Source organism: Sceloporus occidentalis, unplaced genomic scaffold, assembly GCF_023333645.1.
Source record: "Sceloporus occidentalis isolate IW3139 unplaced genomic scaffold, rSceOcc1.0.p SCAF_1, whole genome shotgun sequence".
NCBI classification, from domain to species: domain Eukaryota; kingdom Metazoa; phylum Chordata; class Lepidosauria; order Squamata; family Phrynosomatidae; genus Sceloporus; species Sceloporus occidentalis.
In genome coordinates, this window is record NW_028316981.1 from 120,100,730 (window position 1) to 120,116,514 (window position 15,785).

Consider the following 15,785-nt stretch of genomic DNA (forward strand, 5'->3'; position numbering starts at 1 on the left):
TTCTGGGTCTTATAAGTGACCCATGAGTAGGCTTGCCATATCCCGCCTGGGGGCATGACTTTCCCGGTTTGGGGCGGGGCCACACAGTCCCACCCCGGTTTAGCCCCTCCCCTGGGACCTCCCCCCCCAGCAAGGCCCTGGAGGCAGCTCCACCCCTCCCCATGGCTGTGTGCCACCCTCCCTGCCTGGCTTAGCCTAGAGAGCAGGTCTTCAAGACATCTGCCACTCAGAGTTATTGCCAGCCCACTTGGTATATATGTCTTGCAAAAGGCATTACTTTCCAGGTTACAGTGAGCAAAGAAAAAAAGGCCATAAATCGTTCCTGTTTCACTGGGAGTCTAAATGTCTCATCTTTTAAATGTCTACCGCATCAGTATTCTTGTAATTCTTTACTTGTAATATGCAAATTTCTCCCGAAGCTGACCAATGGGAAAGAAGCAATCAGCCCTCCCCTTCGGTTGGTTTTCAATGGCTTGGAAGGAAGAGATTTTGTCTTGCTTGTAAATAGGAAGGGCTTTGGGATAGCAAAAGGCTGCAGAAATAGTTTGACCCCCCCTTAAACATCCATGGCTCAGTGCTATGGGATTCTGGGAATTGTAGTTTCTTGTGGCACCAGAGCTCTTTTGACAAAAGGAAGCTGAATGGTCCACAGAGGAGGCGTTGGCTGGGGGCAGAGCCTCTTGCCAGCAGTCTTCGGTGGAAGAGAGGAGGCTGATGGTCCTGGCCGCTTCCCTTGGCTCCCTCCCTCCTCCTCCTCCTCCTCTCAGAGTAGTCACAGCCAAGATGAGCTTCTCATTCACTCTCCCTGGCTTTTCTCTCCCCCCCCCTCTGCACTTTGAGACCCCTTTAACTGCCAAAGCTCAATGCCACAATAAACTACAATTCCCAGGATTCCATAGCACTGAGCCCTGGCAGTCCAAGCAGTGTGTTTTGGACACAGAGATCCTCCAAATGAATCCAGTCCCTAGCTTTTATATCTCTCTCACACACTGAAGGAATAATAACCCACTTTGAGACTGCTTTAACTCAGTGCTAGGGAATCCTGGGAATGCTAGTGTTTGGGACACATTGAGACTTCTCTGCCAGTGATGGCTCTGAGGCCACAATAGACTACAATTCCCAGGATTCCCCAGCACTGAGCAGTCTCAAACTGGACCATTTCCTCAGTGTGGATGCACCTGGGGAGGAATTCTGGGCACTGCAGTTCAACTACGTTTGGAGGGTTATGGGACTCCCTGTCAGAGATAGCTCTGGGGCCACAATGTACCACAATTCCCAGCATTCCCCAGCACTAACCCAGGACAGTTAAGTCACTCTCAAACTGGATTATTTCCTCAGTGTGGATGCAGCTTTGGTGAGGAACTCTGGGCATTTCAGTCCAGCATTGTTTTATTTCTGCAGTGTATTTTGGACCAGAGACAAGGTGACCAGGCATCCTCCTCCTTTTCCAGGACATGTCCTCCATTTGGATCATGGCTAAGAAGCATGGATTTATAATTACATGGGTGTTTTTAGCTTTTATTTTTGGCCATGTCCTACATATTTTTTGCTTGGGTGCCCTACATTTTGGGGTGAGGGCATTGGTCACCTTGGTCAGAGAGCTTTCCAGGGGTTAACTGCCATTCTGCTGTGGTGCTGGAACAAACCACCATTCCCAGAATTCCATAGCATTCAGCCAAGGCAGTTAAAGTGGTCTCAAACCAGATTATTTCTCCAGTGTAGATGCAGCCCAAGCCTTTTGCCTCTCTTACGCCTGAGATTTCAAAGCCCAGCCTTGGCACCACAACAAACTACAAATCCCAGGATTCCATAGGATGGAGTGATGAAAGTGAAAGCAGTGTGGCAGCAGCCTAAGTGTGCTTAATGCAGTTCTTAACATGGTGCACCTCTTGCCTACAGAGTCTCACAAGACTTTTTTGTTTAACAACTTGTACTCATTAACTCCATTTCATGTCTCCTTTATTTAGTGGGGAGGAATACAGACAAAACAAGTCAAAATGAAGAAAAACCAAAGTCTCTTGACCAAAGGGTTTGTTGTGGAATAAGCCTCTGAAATATGCAAGAGGCAATGTTAAAATAAAGCCATGTTCAATGTCCAAATGTGCTGTTTGGAATGGGGAGAGGGGGGTGGCCAGAAAGGGAAGTACATTTCCGTGATCTGTCTACGAATAATGTCAAAATGTCCTCCATTTTGATCATGCCTAAGAAACATGCATTTATATTAACATTTCTAAAAAAGCCTCAATTTTTTTTGCGTGTCCTCCATTTTTATAAAATGTGTCCTACATTTGAAAATGTTGTCCTGCATTTGTCCTACATTTGTCCCGGTTTGGAGGTCCTCACTTATGGCAACCCTACCCATGAGAGGTCTCTCCTCCCATCCCGCTCTGTCCACTCCATTGGTGCCATATTCAACTTTTGAACTTCGATGGCCTTCCTTCCAGAGGATTGATTACTGTGCTCTTCTCAGATCCCTTTGATTCCATTGCATTTGCTGAGTGTCAACACAGGACATACAAGCTTCCGTTGGGTTCATGGCTTCAATCATGTCCATTAGCCCTCTGGCCCGCTTCTCAAAGCGCCCATTACAAACCTGGTTTCTCTCCAACTTTGACACTAGGAATGACCCTCCCCATCTTTGCCTCACACTACTGACATCCATCTGTGGAATTCTGGGCTTGTAGTTTTGTGAGCTATTTAGCTGCATCTGTCAAGCTCTGGTGCCACAACAAACTACAAATTTCAGGATTCCATATAATGGAGCCATGACATTTAAAGCGGTATCAAACTGCATTAATTCTGCAGTGTGGCAGCAGCCGCAGTGCTAATGCAAAGAATTATTCATGGGCTTTCCTATACGGGAATGTATGGTTTGGGGAGAACAGAGTGAGAGCTAAATAATATTCCTGGCTATGGAATTTACAAACACAACTTCAAATTAATTTTTCTGTTATGGATAAAGCCATTGCTTCTAATAGTGATTATATTTTCCTGTGCTCATGTGAATGTAGCAAAAATAAAATAAAAATAAAACATCTCCAGGACATGAGAGAGGTACATGAGGCTGAAATCAGTGGGACAAGTTGATCATGAACTAAGTAAATATTTCCATAATTGACAGTTAATGGAGGGGGGGACATATCTATTTTGCTGGAAAATTGGTGCCATTATTGTACTGTGATAATAACAATGAGGTGTGGAAAGTATGGCCCCACCAGGAAACCTTTTTTTTTTCCGCTCCAAAATTTCCCCCAATGCTCTCTTGAAGGTGTGAGTGGCAATTAATCCATGTTTTGGGAGCCTTGCCTCTTCCAATCTGTCTGTCTGTCTGTCAGTCTGTCTGTCTCTTTCTCATTCTCTTTCTCTATGCTGGCTTTGTCCTGGCATGGGACTCAAGATGATTCACATCAAATTAAAAACAAAATACTGTATTTTCTGGCATATAAGACTACTTTTTAACCCAGGAAAATCTTCTCAAAAGTTGGAGGTCATCTTATATGCCGGGTGTCATCTTATAGGGCAGGTGCTGAAACTTCCGAGCCGGACTGGAGAATCTGCAGTCGCCGCATATGTAACTGAAGGGCGGAGCAAGCTGCAGGCGTCTGGGAAGCCCGGGGTATGGAAAAAAGAGCCGTGTTTGCAATACAGTGGTACCCCGGGTTACGAAAATAATTCGTTCCGCCGCCGCTTTCGTAACCCGAAAGGCTTCGTAAGCCGAAAAGCCCATAGGCGCTAATGGGGAAAAGCCGCGATTTGGTGCGAAATAGCGCCGAAAAGCACCAAAAGTTTTTTCGTAACCCGAAAAAACATTCGTAACGCGGAACAGTTTTTTTAAATAGATTTTTTTCGTAACCCGGAAATTTCGTAAGGCGGCGCATTCGTATCCCGGGGTACCACTGTACCGCTCTGATAGTCTTGGAGACAGGGAGAGCTGGGCAGGCAGGGAGAGCTGACCAATCCAAGCAGGCATTGTATACAATATATTTTCCTGCTAAATATCTGCATGTCATAAGCCTTTGAATTAAAATTACCATATTGAAATCAAATCTGATGTTTTTTAAATTTTTATTTGGTGTGCATTGGAAGAGGGGTAGTCTTATACGGCGAGTATATCCCAAACTCTATATTTTAACTGGAAAAGTTGGGGGTCGTCTTATACGCCAGAAAATACGGGTATACTAGAAACCCTATGTGATACGAAATAGACCTTTTTCTACCAGGAAGCAACCTGCAAGTTGGTTTCCAGTTAACCGCCTCTTGGTAGAAGGACTTTCATAGCCCCAAAATGATCCAAAGATGGCCAAAAACATGGAGAAATTGCCCCAATATCCCCACAGTGGCCATTCAGAGATTTTTTAAAAAGGGAAAAAAGATTGGGATATATGGGGTGGGAGTGTGGGAGTTGTCCACTCATGCAGTACTAACTAGTGCAGGAAACTGGAATCACAAGCTTTTTGATTTCAGACCAATACTGTGATCATTTTTATTCCTCAAGCGTTGGATGCAGAAAGCATCAGGTCCATTACTAACTAGTATCTGCCATTGTTTGTGCTTTCCAGCTTTCCTTCATAAACATGTGTTGTTTACATGCCACTGTTTTAAAAATGCTCACAATTTCTTTTTCGTGAACTCAGTTGTTTGATCTGTGCCGTATGGATTTAGCTGTGTTTCCCTGTCAACATAGAAATTTGCTTGCTCCTTTTTTAAAAAACATTTGGCTGGCTGTCCTCTTTCTATTAATGTGACCTAGTTGTTGAGAGAGAAGATGTTTTTAAAGAACTTTATTTCAGTGATTGGCACTGTATGGCATAAACACTGCTACACCAAAGAAGCTTTTCTTATCTGTCTACCTGCCCAAAACAGAAGAAAGGTTGCTCAGATGTCTCAGTTTTTTGTTATTGTAGAGCCAGTCAGTTGGAAACATAGAGCCTTACAGCTTTTGGAGAAGGACCTTCCCCCACCTGCCCTGTTTAAACTATGGCCTAATTTAACAGCAGGAAATAATCGTAATGTGAAAAGGGGAGAACAGGCTTCATTTGGAAGAAACAGTTGTATCACATGGAAGTGATGCAAGTTGTTTAAGATGCTCAAACAGTCATTTGTAAATCTGATGCAAGGTAGACTTTTAGTCTTCTTCCAGACAAATTAAAATCATTCATGATTTTAGGGTTGAGGGTGAAATTTAAAGACCACACAACCTGTCTGTGTTTATTGTTTGTGTTGAAAGATGCCAACTTCTTAAAAGTGCAGTGTTTCAATAAGCAGAGTTTCTTTTGTGCTCTCAGACGATGGAGGCTCAAATTCCAGAAGCATTACATGGGTAGTTTTAATGAATTAGTGTCTGGTTTTCCTGGAGCTGATGTGACAAGCAGCTTTATAAGCTGCTTCCCATGGATCCATGCTTTCCAGCTCCTTTGTGTCTTCTACTTGGAGAAAAACGAACAGTTTGGTTTCTACAGTAACTGCTGCCTGCAGGCAGATTTCTTTCAGTGTTTCTTTTAGTTTGCAAGTATGTTGTGTGTTTGGTTTCTTTAGGGCTCCTTTCTATGTTAGATGTGGAAGTTTATATTTTATATGGTTGAATGCTGCAGAAGATGGTGGACTTTGCACTTGTGAGTGAAGTATGTTTTCCAGAAGGAGCGGAAACTGGTATTAGTTGGCTGTAACCTGAGAGTATTTCTATTCCTTGATAGAGAAACTGATATAAACCAAAATTTGTGGTTAGAATACTTGCAAAATGTACATATTGTACCAATTGTGTATGAGAGAACCATGTGTTTTTTCGGGAGAGGCTGGTAACTACCTTGTTTTCAGTGTACAGAACTACTTTGCTGACCTGGATCTAACCACAGATCTGTCTAGTCTGGTCCTGTGTTTTTAGCAATGACTATTCCGATGCCCTTGGGAAACTCATAGTGCAAAAGGAGCTTTCCTCTGCTGTTATCTGAAAATTCCATCCAGCTGTCATGGAGAATAACGGTTGATTTACCTACATAATGTGAATTAGTCTGATATATTTTTCAACCCATTTAAGATAGTGGCAAAAACCACATCTTGTGGCAATGAATTCTACAAGTATGTTATGCATTATGTAACAAATCATGACATCAACCTAGAAAGCACTCAAACCTCATTGGATCCTGGGTTCTAGTATTATAAAGCAAATAGGTGTTTTCTATATATAGTTGTGTTGTAAATCACTTATGACCTCTACCTTAGCTAAAAAGCCTAGGTGCTTTAGTTTTTCGTCATAGGTATGGGGAGGGTGTTCCCAGTCCCCTGGATTGTGTTGAGTTTTTTCCCCTGTAGCTTTTAAAATCTTTTTTTTTTTCCATTGATCTTTATTGAATTTTAAACCATAAAATAAAAGAAAATCTATGCATTCCGACATATACAATCATTATGATCAATATAATCATTCACATTGTTCTTCTCTCCCCCCTCCCTCCCCCCTTATTGTTCACTGTGTTGCTGTACTCTTAGCTATTCTTTTGAATTCCCCATGAAGTCACTCAAATATCTCTTTACCTCATATTAATCCTAACTCTCTTGCTTAGTTACTAAAACTGTATATATCCTACATCCTCTTTTATCTTATACCAACAAACCAAGTCTTATCCCTTCACCTATTGGTTACTATACTAGCTATTTACTCATTATTACATATCTAATTTACTTAGTCATTTTATTCTCTTGTCAGAAGGATATATCTGCAGCATTCTTTTCCATGCACCATTTTCTTCCTCATCTTTCTCATTTAGAGCTAATGTTAATTTATCCATTTCCCATATGTCTAAACTCTTTTCCCACCACATCTCTATATCAGGTATGTCTCTGCTTTTCCACTGCCTTCCTAGTACTATTCTTGCTGTTGTGATCAAGTAAAGTATTGTCTTCTTTTCTTTCCTTAGCTCTTTACTTTCGATTATATTCAGCAGGCACATTTCTGGGAGTAGTGGGAATTCTTTTTGAGTTATTTTCATTATCATCCTATGTATTTTAATCCAAAATTTTTTTACTATTGGACAGGTCCACCACATATGATAAAAACTCCCTATACCTTTTCCACATTTCCAGCACAGCACCGTATCCTTTTTATATATCTTTGCTAATCTACTCGGGGTAAGGTACCACCTATGTAGCATTTTGTAAAAATTCTCTTTAATATCTGCACACAATGTAAATTTAAGATCTTTCCCTCATGCTTTTTCCCAACTTTCCAATTGAATATTATGGCCTATATTTTGTGCCCATTTTATCATTCCTTGTTTTATACAGTTTTGTTCTAATTCCAGCTTTAAGAAGGTCTTATAAAACTTAGCTATCTTTTTTCCTTTTCCATCCTCCAGTATTATATCCAATTCTGTTTTTTTATTCGTTATACCATATTGATTCGTATCTATTCGGTATCTTTCCTTTAGTTGGTAGTAGAGGAACCACGATATATTATATCCCTCCAAATTTAACATTTCCCTTGTTTTCATAGCTTTTTTTCCTTCCTCCCCTTTCAACAAGTCTTTATATCTTAGCCATGCCCTACCCTCTATTTTGCCTCTTTGTAGTAGTGCTTCATTGGGAGAAACCCATTCCGGAAGTTGCCTATATATTTTCCCTTTATATATTTCCCAAACTGTCCATAATGCTCTTCTTATAATGTGGTCTTTAAATTCTTTATTTAGTTCTACCCTTCCCAACCACATATACCCGTGCCATCCATATCTTAAATTAAATCCTTCCAAATTTAGTATTCTTTCCTCTTTTAATTCTATCCATGCCCTTATCCAATCCATACAACAAGCGTAAAAATATATTTTGAAGTCTGGTAGCCCTAATCCTCCTCTTTCTTTAGCATCCGTTAGTGTTTGCCACTTAATTCTGGCTTTCCTCCCTGCCCATATAAACTTCCTTAGATCCTTTTCCTACTCACTGAATATTTTGTTATTAAGTATAATTGGTAAGTTTTGGAATAAAAACAACACTAGATAATACACACATCTTAACAATTGCTATTCGTCCTAATAGAGATAGTTGTAGTTTTGACCATTTTTCCAGATTCTTCTTTATTTCCTGCCAATTTGTTCTATAATTATTATCGAATAGTTCATTATTATTTTTTGTGATTTGAATTCCCAAATATCTAACCTTTTTTTGTATTTGTATCCCTGCTTTTTCCTGTAACTCTTTTTGTTTGATTTCCTTGATATTAAATGCCATTATTGCTGATTTCCCCTTATTAATTTTGAATCCTGCTAAGTTACCAAATTCATTTATTATCTCCAACATTTTACCAATATTTTCGACTGGATTTTCTACTACAGTGGATCCTCGGTATACGCGGGGGATCCGTTCCGGACCCCCCCGCGTATACCAAAATCCGCGTATGCTCAAAGCAGTATTCTGTCCAATGGCGGCGCGTGTGCACGTGTGCCGCCATTGGACAGAAAAGTCCCCTTCCTCTTTCCCCTCCTTCCTAACCTACCTCCCTCCCTCCCTCCCTCCCACCTACCTACCTACCTACCTAAACTAACCTACCTTCCCTCCCTCCCTCCCTCCCTCCCTCCCTCCTTACCTGTGTCGCCGCGCCGCTGCTGTCGCCGCCGCCGCTGAAAGTGGCCCGGATGCAGCCTGGAGGTCTCTTGGCCTCCAGAAGCAGCACCCAGCCGTTTTGTGGCGGCGGAGGCCGAGGCCGCGAGGGAGAAGAGGCTTGGCCTCGTCCTCCTCGCGGCCTCGGTCTCCGCCACCGCAAAATGGCCGGCTGCTGCTTCTGGAGGCCAAGGGGCCTACAAGCTGCAGCCGGCTCTTTAAGAGAGGCGGCGACCAGGGAGGAGGAGGCCAGGCCCCGTTCTCCCTGGTCGCCGCCGCTGAGAAAGAGCCGGCTGCAGCCTGGAGGACAAGTGGCCCTTGTCCTCCAAGCTGCAGCCGGCTCTTTAAGAGAGGCGGCGACCAGGGAGGAGGAGGTCAGGCCCCATTCTCCCTGGTCGCCGCCGCTGAGGAAGAGCCGGCTGCAGCCTCGAGGACAAGGGGCCTCCAGGCCCAGCCAGCTCTCCTTCGGCGGCGGAGACCAGGAGAAAGGGGCCTGGCCTTGTCCTCCTGGTCGCCACTGCTGAGGAAGAGCCGGCTGCAGCTTGGAGGACAAGGGCCCCTTGTCCTCCAGGCTGCAGCCGGCTCTTCCTGAGCGGCGGCGACCAGGGAGAACGGGGCCTGGCCTCCTCCTCCCTGGTCGCCGCCTCTCTTAAAGAGCCGGCTGCAGCTTGTAGGCCCCTTGGCCTCCAGAAGCAGCAGCCGGCCATTTTGCGGTGGCGGAGACCGAGGCCGCGAGGAGGACGAGGCCAAGCCTCTTCTCCCTCGCGGCCTCGGCCTCCGCCGCCACAAAACGGCTGGGTGCTGCTTCTGGAGGCCAAGAGACCTCCAGGCTGCATCCGGGCCACTTTCAGCGGCGGCGGCGACAGCAGCGGCGCGGCGACACAGGTAAGGAGGGAGGGAGGGAGGGAAGGTAGGTTAGTTTAGGTAGGTAGGTAGGTAGGGAGGGAGGGAGGGAGGGAGGGAGGGAGGGGAAAGAGGAGGGAAGGAGAGGAACAACTTCCGGGTTTGCCATGCGCGTATGCTCAAATACGCGTATGGCAAACCCGCGTATAGGGAGGATCCACTGTATGACCATTACGTCATCTGCAAACGCTCGAATCTTTATTTCCTCTCCTTTAATCCTAATCCCTTGTATCTTTTTTTCCTGTCTTATCTTATTACATAATATTTCCAGGCACATTATAAATAAAAGAGGGGAGAGTGGACACCCTTGTCTAGTACCTTTACTAATTAAGAATTCATTTGTTTTAACATTATTTATTATAAGTTTTGCTTTTTGTTCTTTATATATCTCTTCTATCCATGACTGCAAGTTATTTCCAAAATCTAATTTTTTAAATACTTTTGTTAGAAATCTCCAATTCAAATTATCAAAGGCTTTTTCTGCATCTAAAAATATCATTGCTGCTTCCTTATCTGGTTTTTTTTCGTAATATTCTATCAAATTTAATATTATCCTAATATTTTGTTTTGCTTGTCTATTTGGTAAGAAACTGCATTGATCCTCCTTTATCCAATCACTCAAGATTTTTTTAATTCTTTCTGCCAATATATTTGTAAATATTTTGTAATCTACGTTAAGAAGTGATATTGGCCTATAATTCTGGGTGTATCTCTGGTCCTTGCCTTCTTTGGGGATTAAGGTTATTTTTGCCTCTTTCCATGTATTAGGTACTCCCTCCATCAAAATTTTATTGAACACTCTTTCCATTGGTCCTATCAATTCTTCTTCAAAAGTCTGATAATATTCTAGGGTGAACCCATCAGGGCCAGGTGCTTTACCCTTTTCCCCCTTTTTTATCGCCTCACTAATCTCTTTTTTTGTGATCTCTTGATTTATACGTTTCTTTAGTCCTTCTTCTATTTCTATCCTCTCTATTTTCTCTATATAATTTTCCAATTTTCTAAGTTTGCCTTGACTACTTTCCTTTTCCTCATATAATTCTTTGTAATATGCGAAGAATATATCTCTTATTTTCTTTTGTTCCGTTGTACTCCCCTTGTCTCCAAAAATTTCCACTATTTGCCTCGATTCTTTCATTTTCTTAACTTTATAGGCTAAAACTTTGCCTGCTTTATTACCATGTTCGAATTGTCTTTGTTTTATAAATTTCATTTTTTTACTTACCTCCTCTACCATATTAACTTCTAATTGTTTCTTAAGAGTTTTCATCCTTTTCCTCAATTTCACATTTTTTGGTTCCTATATCATCTTTTTTTCTAAACCTTGTATTTCCTCCGATATTTTCTGAACTTCTTTTCTGTATATTTTATCTCTCTCACTCTTTCTCTTTATCAACATTCCTCTAATTACTGCCTTATGTGTATCCCATATAGTTTTCATACTAGTATCTTTTTCAGTATTTTCTAAGAAGAAATATTTTATTTGCTCTTTTAATTTTTTTATGACTTCTTTATTTCTAAGCAATGTGTTATCCAGTCTCCAATTATATTCTTTTTCTCTTTGTTCTAACTCTAGCCAAATTTGATTATGGTCTGAGTTTTTATTTATCTTTATCTTAACCTCTTTCACTTCTTTCATCATCTCCGTTGATATCAGAAACATGTCTATTCTTGAAGCAGAGCTGTGCGGAATTGAGAAAAAGGTATGGTCTTTGAGTTCTTTATTTTTAATTCTCCAGGGATCCGATAAAGATAATACATCTAATATATCAAAGAATTTTTCCGGTAATTTCCCTTGATTCTCTGTTATCTTTTTATTTGATACTCTATCTAATTTTGGATTTATGACTCCATTCCAATCCCCCATAAATATATGGTATTCATATTTTAAATTTGCTATTTTCTTTAGTAGATTTCTATAAAATTTTGTTTTGTTTCCCGTTGGGCCATAGATCCCCACTATCAGTGTTTGCTTCCCATTCACCATTACTTCTATACCTATATATCTGCCCTCCTTATCATTTATCACCTCTTTCACCGGAATCTTATTTTTAATGTATATTGCTACACCGTTTTTCTTCCTTGTGCCTGCTGAGATAATCACCTCCCCCAATTTTGGATTTCTTAAGTATTTTTCATCTTTTTTTCTTTATCCTCGTCTCTTGAATGCTGCAAATATCCCATTTCTGTTTTTCCAATTCATGAAATATCTTTTTTCTTTTGTAGCCAGAGTTCATTCCTTTTATGTTCCATGAAAGGAACTTCATTTTTATTACTGTTTGGTTTTTTTCTTATTATTCTTCCTCTTTTTCTTTTTTTTCTTTTTTATTCCTTTACTTCTTGCCACTCCTTCTTTTCTTCAATTGTGACCTCTGCGTTTTCTCCCAGGATCCTCAGCTCCTCCTCCCATTCCAGGTCTACTCCTGTTGCTCCTGTTGCTCCTATCAGAAGATCTTCTTGCTCTACTCCATCTTTCTCTCCATCTTTCCTTTTTTCCTCTCTTTCCTTTTCTTTTTCTTCATTTTCCTTTTGTCTTTGAATCTGCTCTTGTTCTTCTCTTCTCATTCCACCCTCTGAGTCCTTGTCCATTTTCTCGTCTTCCTTGAACCATTTGTTATAAAAAATCCTTGCTTTTTCGACTGTGTCTATTTTGTAATATCTCTGTTTCCACATGAAAGAGATTCCTTCTAGCGGCTCCCACTTGTATCTTATGTTCTTTATTTGCAGCACTCTTGTTAAATTTGCGTAGTCTCTTCTCCTCCTCAACACATCACCGGGAATGTCTTTAAAGATTTGAATTTCATTTCCATCTACAGTGATTTTCTTTTTATAGCTTTCTTGAATTATTCTATCTTTCACTCTTTCTCTCGTAAAATAAATCACAATGTCTCGTGGCAAATTCCTGGTTTTGGCTGCAACTGAACTTATCCTGAATATTTTGTCCACGTCCAGATCTAGCAGTTCTGGCTGACATTCTATCAGATTCGCTAATACTGGCACTACTTTATCATACAGGTTCTCATTATATTTCTCCTTTAGACCCCTTATTTTAAGACATTTTCTTCTGTCTTTCATCTCTTTTATTTTAGTTTGGTCTTTTTCCTGCATTTGTGTCATAGTTAGTTCTTGCGTTACTCTTTCCAGCTCCTCAGTTTTCATTTCCAGTTTACTCACTTTCTTCTTGATTCCTTTCATGTCCTCTGATAGTTCTGTCATTGTATTTTTAAGGTCTTCCATATCTTTTTTGAAGTCAGCCCTTAATTCGTCTCTAGAATCTTTAATTTCTTGCCTTATGCTTGTCTCCATTTTTTGTATCGCCTCTAGTATCTTCCAGTTAGTGTCTACAGTTTTAAGTTCTACTGAAGGTCTTCTTGGCAACATCTGCCTTACTTCCACCCCTTGCATCATCTTTTTCTCCTTTTCTTGTCCTCTGGTCATCATTTTAAAGTTCTTTGTTCTCAGTGTCCCGTTATTATACCTCCTCACCACTGTGTGTCACTGTATTCCATATATCAGCTTCCCTTCTCTCTCAGTTCCTTATTTCTATTTCCAGGTGCAGTTATTCCTCCTGACTGCTAGGTGTCGTTTCCTTTTTTTCCTTCCACTGACTCTCTATTAGGACCTTCTTGTATCCGCTCTTCTTCTTGTTAAGAGTCACTTCCTGTTCCTGTCTCTTCACTTCCTTTCCTTACACGCGGTGTTTGACCTTGGAAACGCTAAGTAGTAAGTTTTGGCCTTCCTTCTCCCTGCCGAAGCCGCAATCTCCTTCTTCTCTTCCTAATCCGCTGTCGTCTTCTTCTCCTCCTGGTCCGCTGTCGTCTTCTTCTCCTCCTGGTCCGCTGTCGTCGTCTTCTCCTCCTGGTCCGCTGTCGTCTTCTTCTCCTCCTGGTCCGCTGTCGTCCTCTTCTCCTCCTAGTCCAATGTCGCCTTTCCTCACCCCTGGTCCTTTATCTTCTTCTTCTCCTCCTAGTCCAGTTCCTTCTCTCTCTCCTTCACTTTGTCTTCTTTCCGCACCCTCCGTCTCCCTTCTTTTCCTCTCCTTCACTCCAAACTAGCGGCTGGGTTGCTTCTCTCTCGGTTTGTAAAGCCTCCTTTCAGTGTTATATATTCCTCCTTTTGTTGTTTACAGTCTTAGATTACTTTGCCAAATCCAATTTCCCCCTCTCTACCTCCGGTAAAGTATATCTGATGAGGATCTTAATCCACAGCAACAGCTTCTTTCCTCTCCACCTTTGTCTTCTTATCCTTCCCCTAAAATCCGGGCCGGCGGGGCTTGCTTGCGTCCTGCTTATAGTCGCGGTTTGCCCTCGTCCTCCTTTTCCGTCACCGATCCTCCACAAGAAGCCACTTTTGTGGCTTCTTCCGCAAAATCTAATGAGTCCTAGAGGACCCCGCGGGCCCGCCCGAGTCCCCTTTACCGGGGGGAGCGGTTTTCCCCCACAAAAATACTATAAGCGGTGCTGCTCTCTCACCTGCTACCGCGAGTTGCAGCTTTCACTCCGCCATCTTTCCCGGAGCTTTTAAAATCTTTATAATGTATACTAGAGAAGCCTTTTGGAGTGACTCAGATCACACACACACACAGACGGCATAGATTCTCAAAAGATAAAATTTCGGAATGTATCTGAAATAAAGAAGACAGTCTTTCTGTGCATATGTTCTGTTTTTCTTGAATGTTCATGTCTTGAATTCATCTGTTGAATCCTTATTGCCATAGAGACAACCCCTGCATATCAGAGATAGAGTAGCTGAATTTGAATGAATTACTTTCATTGTGTTCATATCTTGGAACTTTCTTCAAAAACAGGGGAAATACTTTAAAATTGAAAGTTGATTTTTTTGAGATTGTTATTGGGATTGTCAGACTATTTAGATTTATATGTTTTTAATTGGGTCTCACACAGCCCTTTCTGATTCCATGCTGCTGTTGTGATTGTTTGCCAAACTCTAGTCTTTACTTCTGTGTTCAGGACTATTTGTTATAACTGTTATTTTTACTACAAATTGCAATATACTTACTCTGGTGACAAATAATCTGTAATCTTAAATTTTAATTTTACCTCTGGCTTTGTTAAAGTACCATTGATTCAGTTGTGCAAATATTTAAACCCTCCTTGTTAATGAATGTATTTTGCTTTTACTTTGCAGATGTACATTCAGGTTTCCCAGCACAAACATCAAGATAACATTTACAGCTTTATCCAATGAAAAGAGAGAAAAACAGGAGTCTCCGCAGTCCCCAGTGAAACCTGTACAACCCCAGATATCTCCCCTAACAATAAACATTCCAGACAACATGGCTCATCTGATCAGCCCTCTACCTTCTCCCACGGGAACCATCAGGTATTTAGCTTTTGTGATACTGTATAAACAATTAATATAGGACTTCAGAATTTAATAGTGAATCATACATTGATTGAAATTTTCACTTGAAGGTTACTTTAGCTTTCCTTGAATTTGGTAACTACCTAATCATGCCAGTCAGATTTTAAGTTAAAACCAGTAATTGTTCAAGGCTAACCTAATGGTTGTAATGACAGGCCTCTCCCTTTCAGTGTAGATTCACTGAATCCATAGTGTGGGTTCAAGATGGGTGATGAAAGGCAGCTTAAGAGCAGGACAAGTGGGCAGGTTGCTTTCCATGATACTTCTTTAGTTTCCTTAATTTGTTCCTTGTCTTGCATCTGGTGGTAGAGCATAGCTGGCAAAAAGTCACATTTGGGACAGCAGGATAAGTTGTCAGTGAGGGATATTGATTGATTGATTGATTGATTGATTGATTGATTTCTATCCTGTCATTTTCCTAAGGCTGGGATGGGACATTTCTTCCCACATAATTAAAAAGATTCAGATTCAGTCAACAAATTATAAACATTAAAATACAAATTAAATTACTTATTTACTATTTAAAAAACAACTGAAACCTTTTTAAAGACAGTGGCAGGAATCCTCTGTGGAGGTTAGATCTTTGTAACCCCCATGGGTTTATGTATACGGGAGTTAGAATTGTGAAATTTCATAAAGTCCATCTCCAGTAAAGGACTGCTGTTATGATATTACACAGCAGAGCCAACAAAGTGATGGATGCACAGTGGGACCCAATGTGTATTGGAACCAGTTCACAGTGGGATCCAATGCACAATAGGACTTAATACACATCAGGAAATTAGCTAGGGAGTGCAGGTGTGCATTGAACTCTACTGGTGTGCATTATCACACCTCACCAATATCCCATTGCACATCTTTGCAATTAATTAATTAATTAATTAATTAATAGGGTTTCTTATCACCTCTGTTAT

At 41.2% G+C, this 15,785-nt stretch overlaps 1 protein-coding gene across 1 annotated transcript in view; it reads left to right on the forward strand.

The window, feature by feature from the left end:
• FOXK2 (forkhead box K2) overlaps positions 1 to 15,785 on the forward strand; it is a 65,907-nt gene that overhangs the window by 30,355 nt on the left and 19,767 nt on the right. The window contains exon 2 of the mRNA XM_089533717.1: positions 14,635 to 14,829. Coding sequence (XP_089389843.1) covers positions 14,635 to 14,829 — 195 coding nt within the window. The remainder of the gene's footprint in view (positions 1 to 14,634; positions 14,830 to 15,785) is intronic.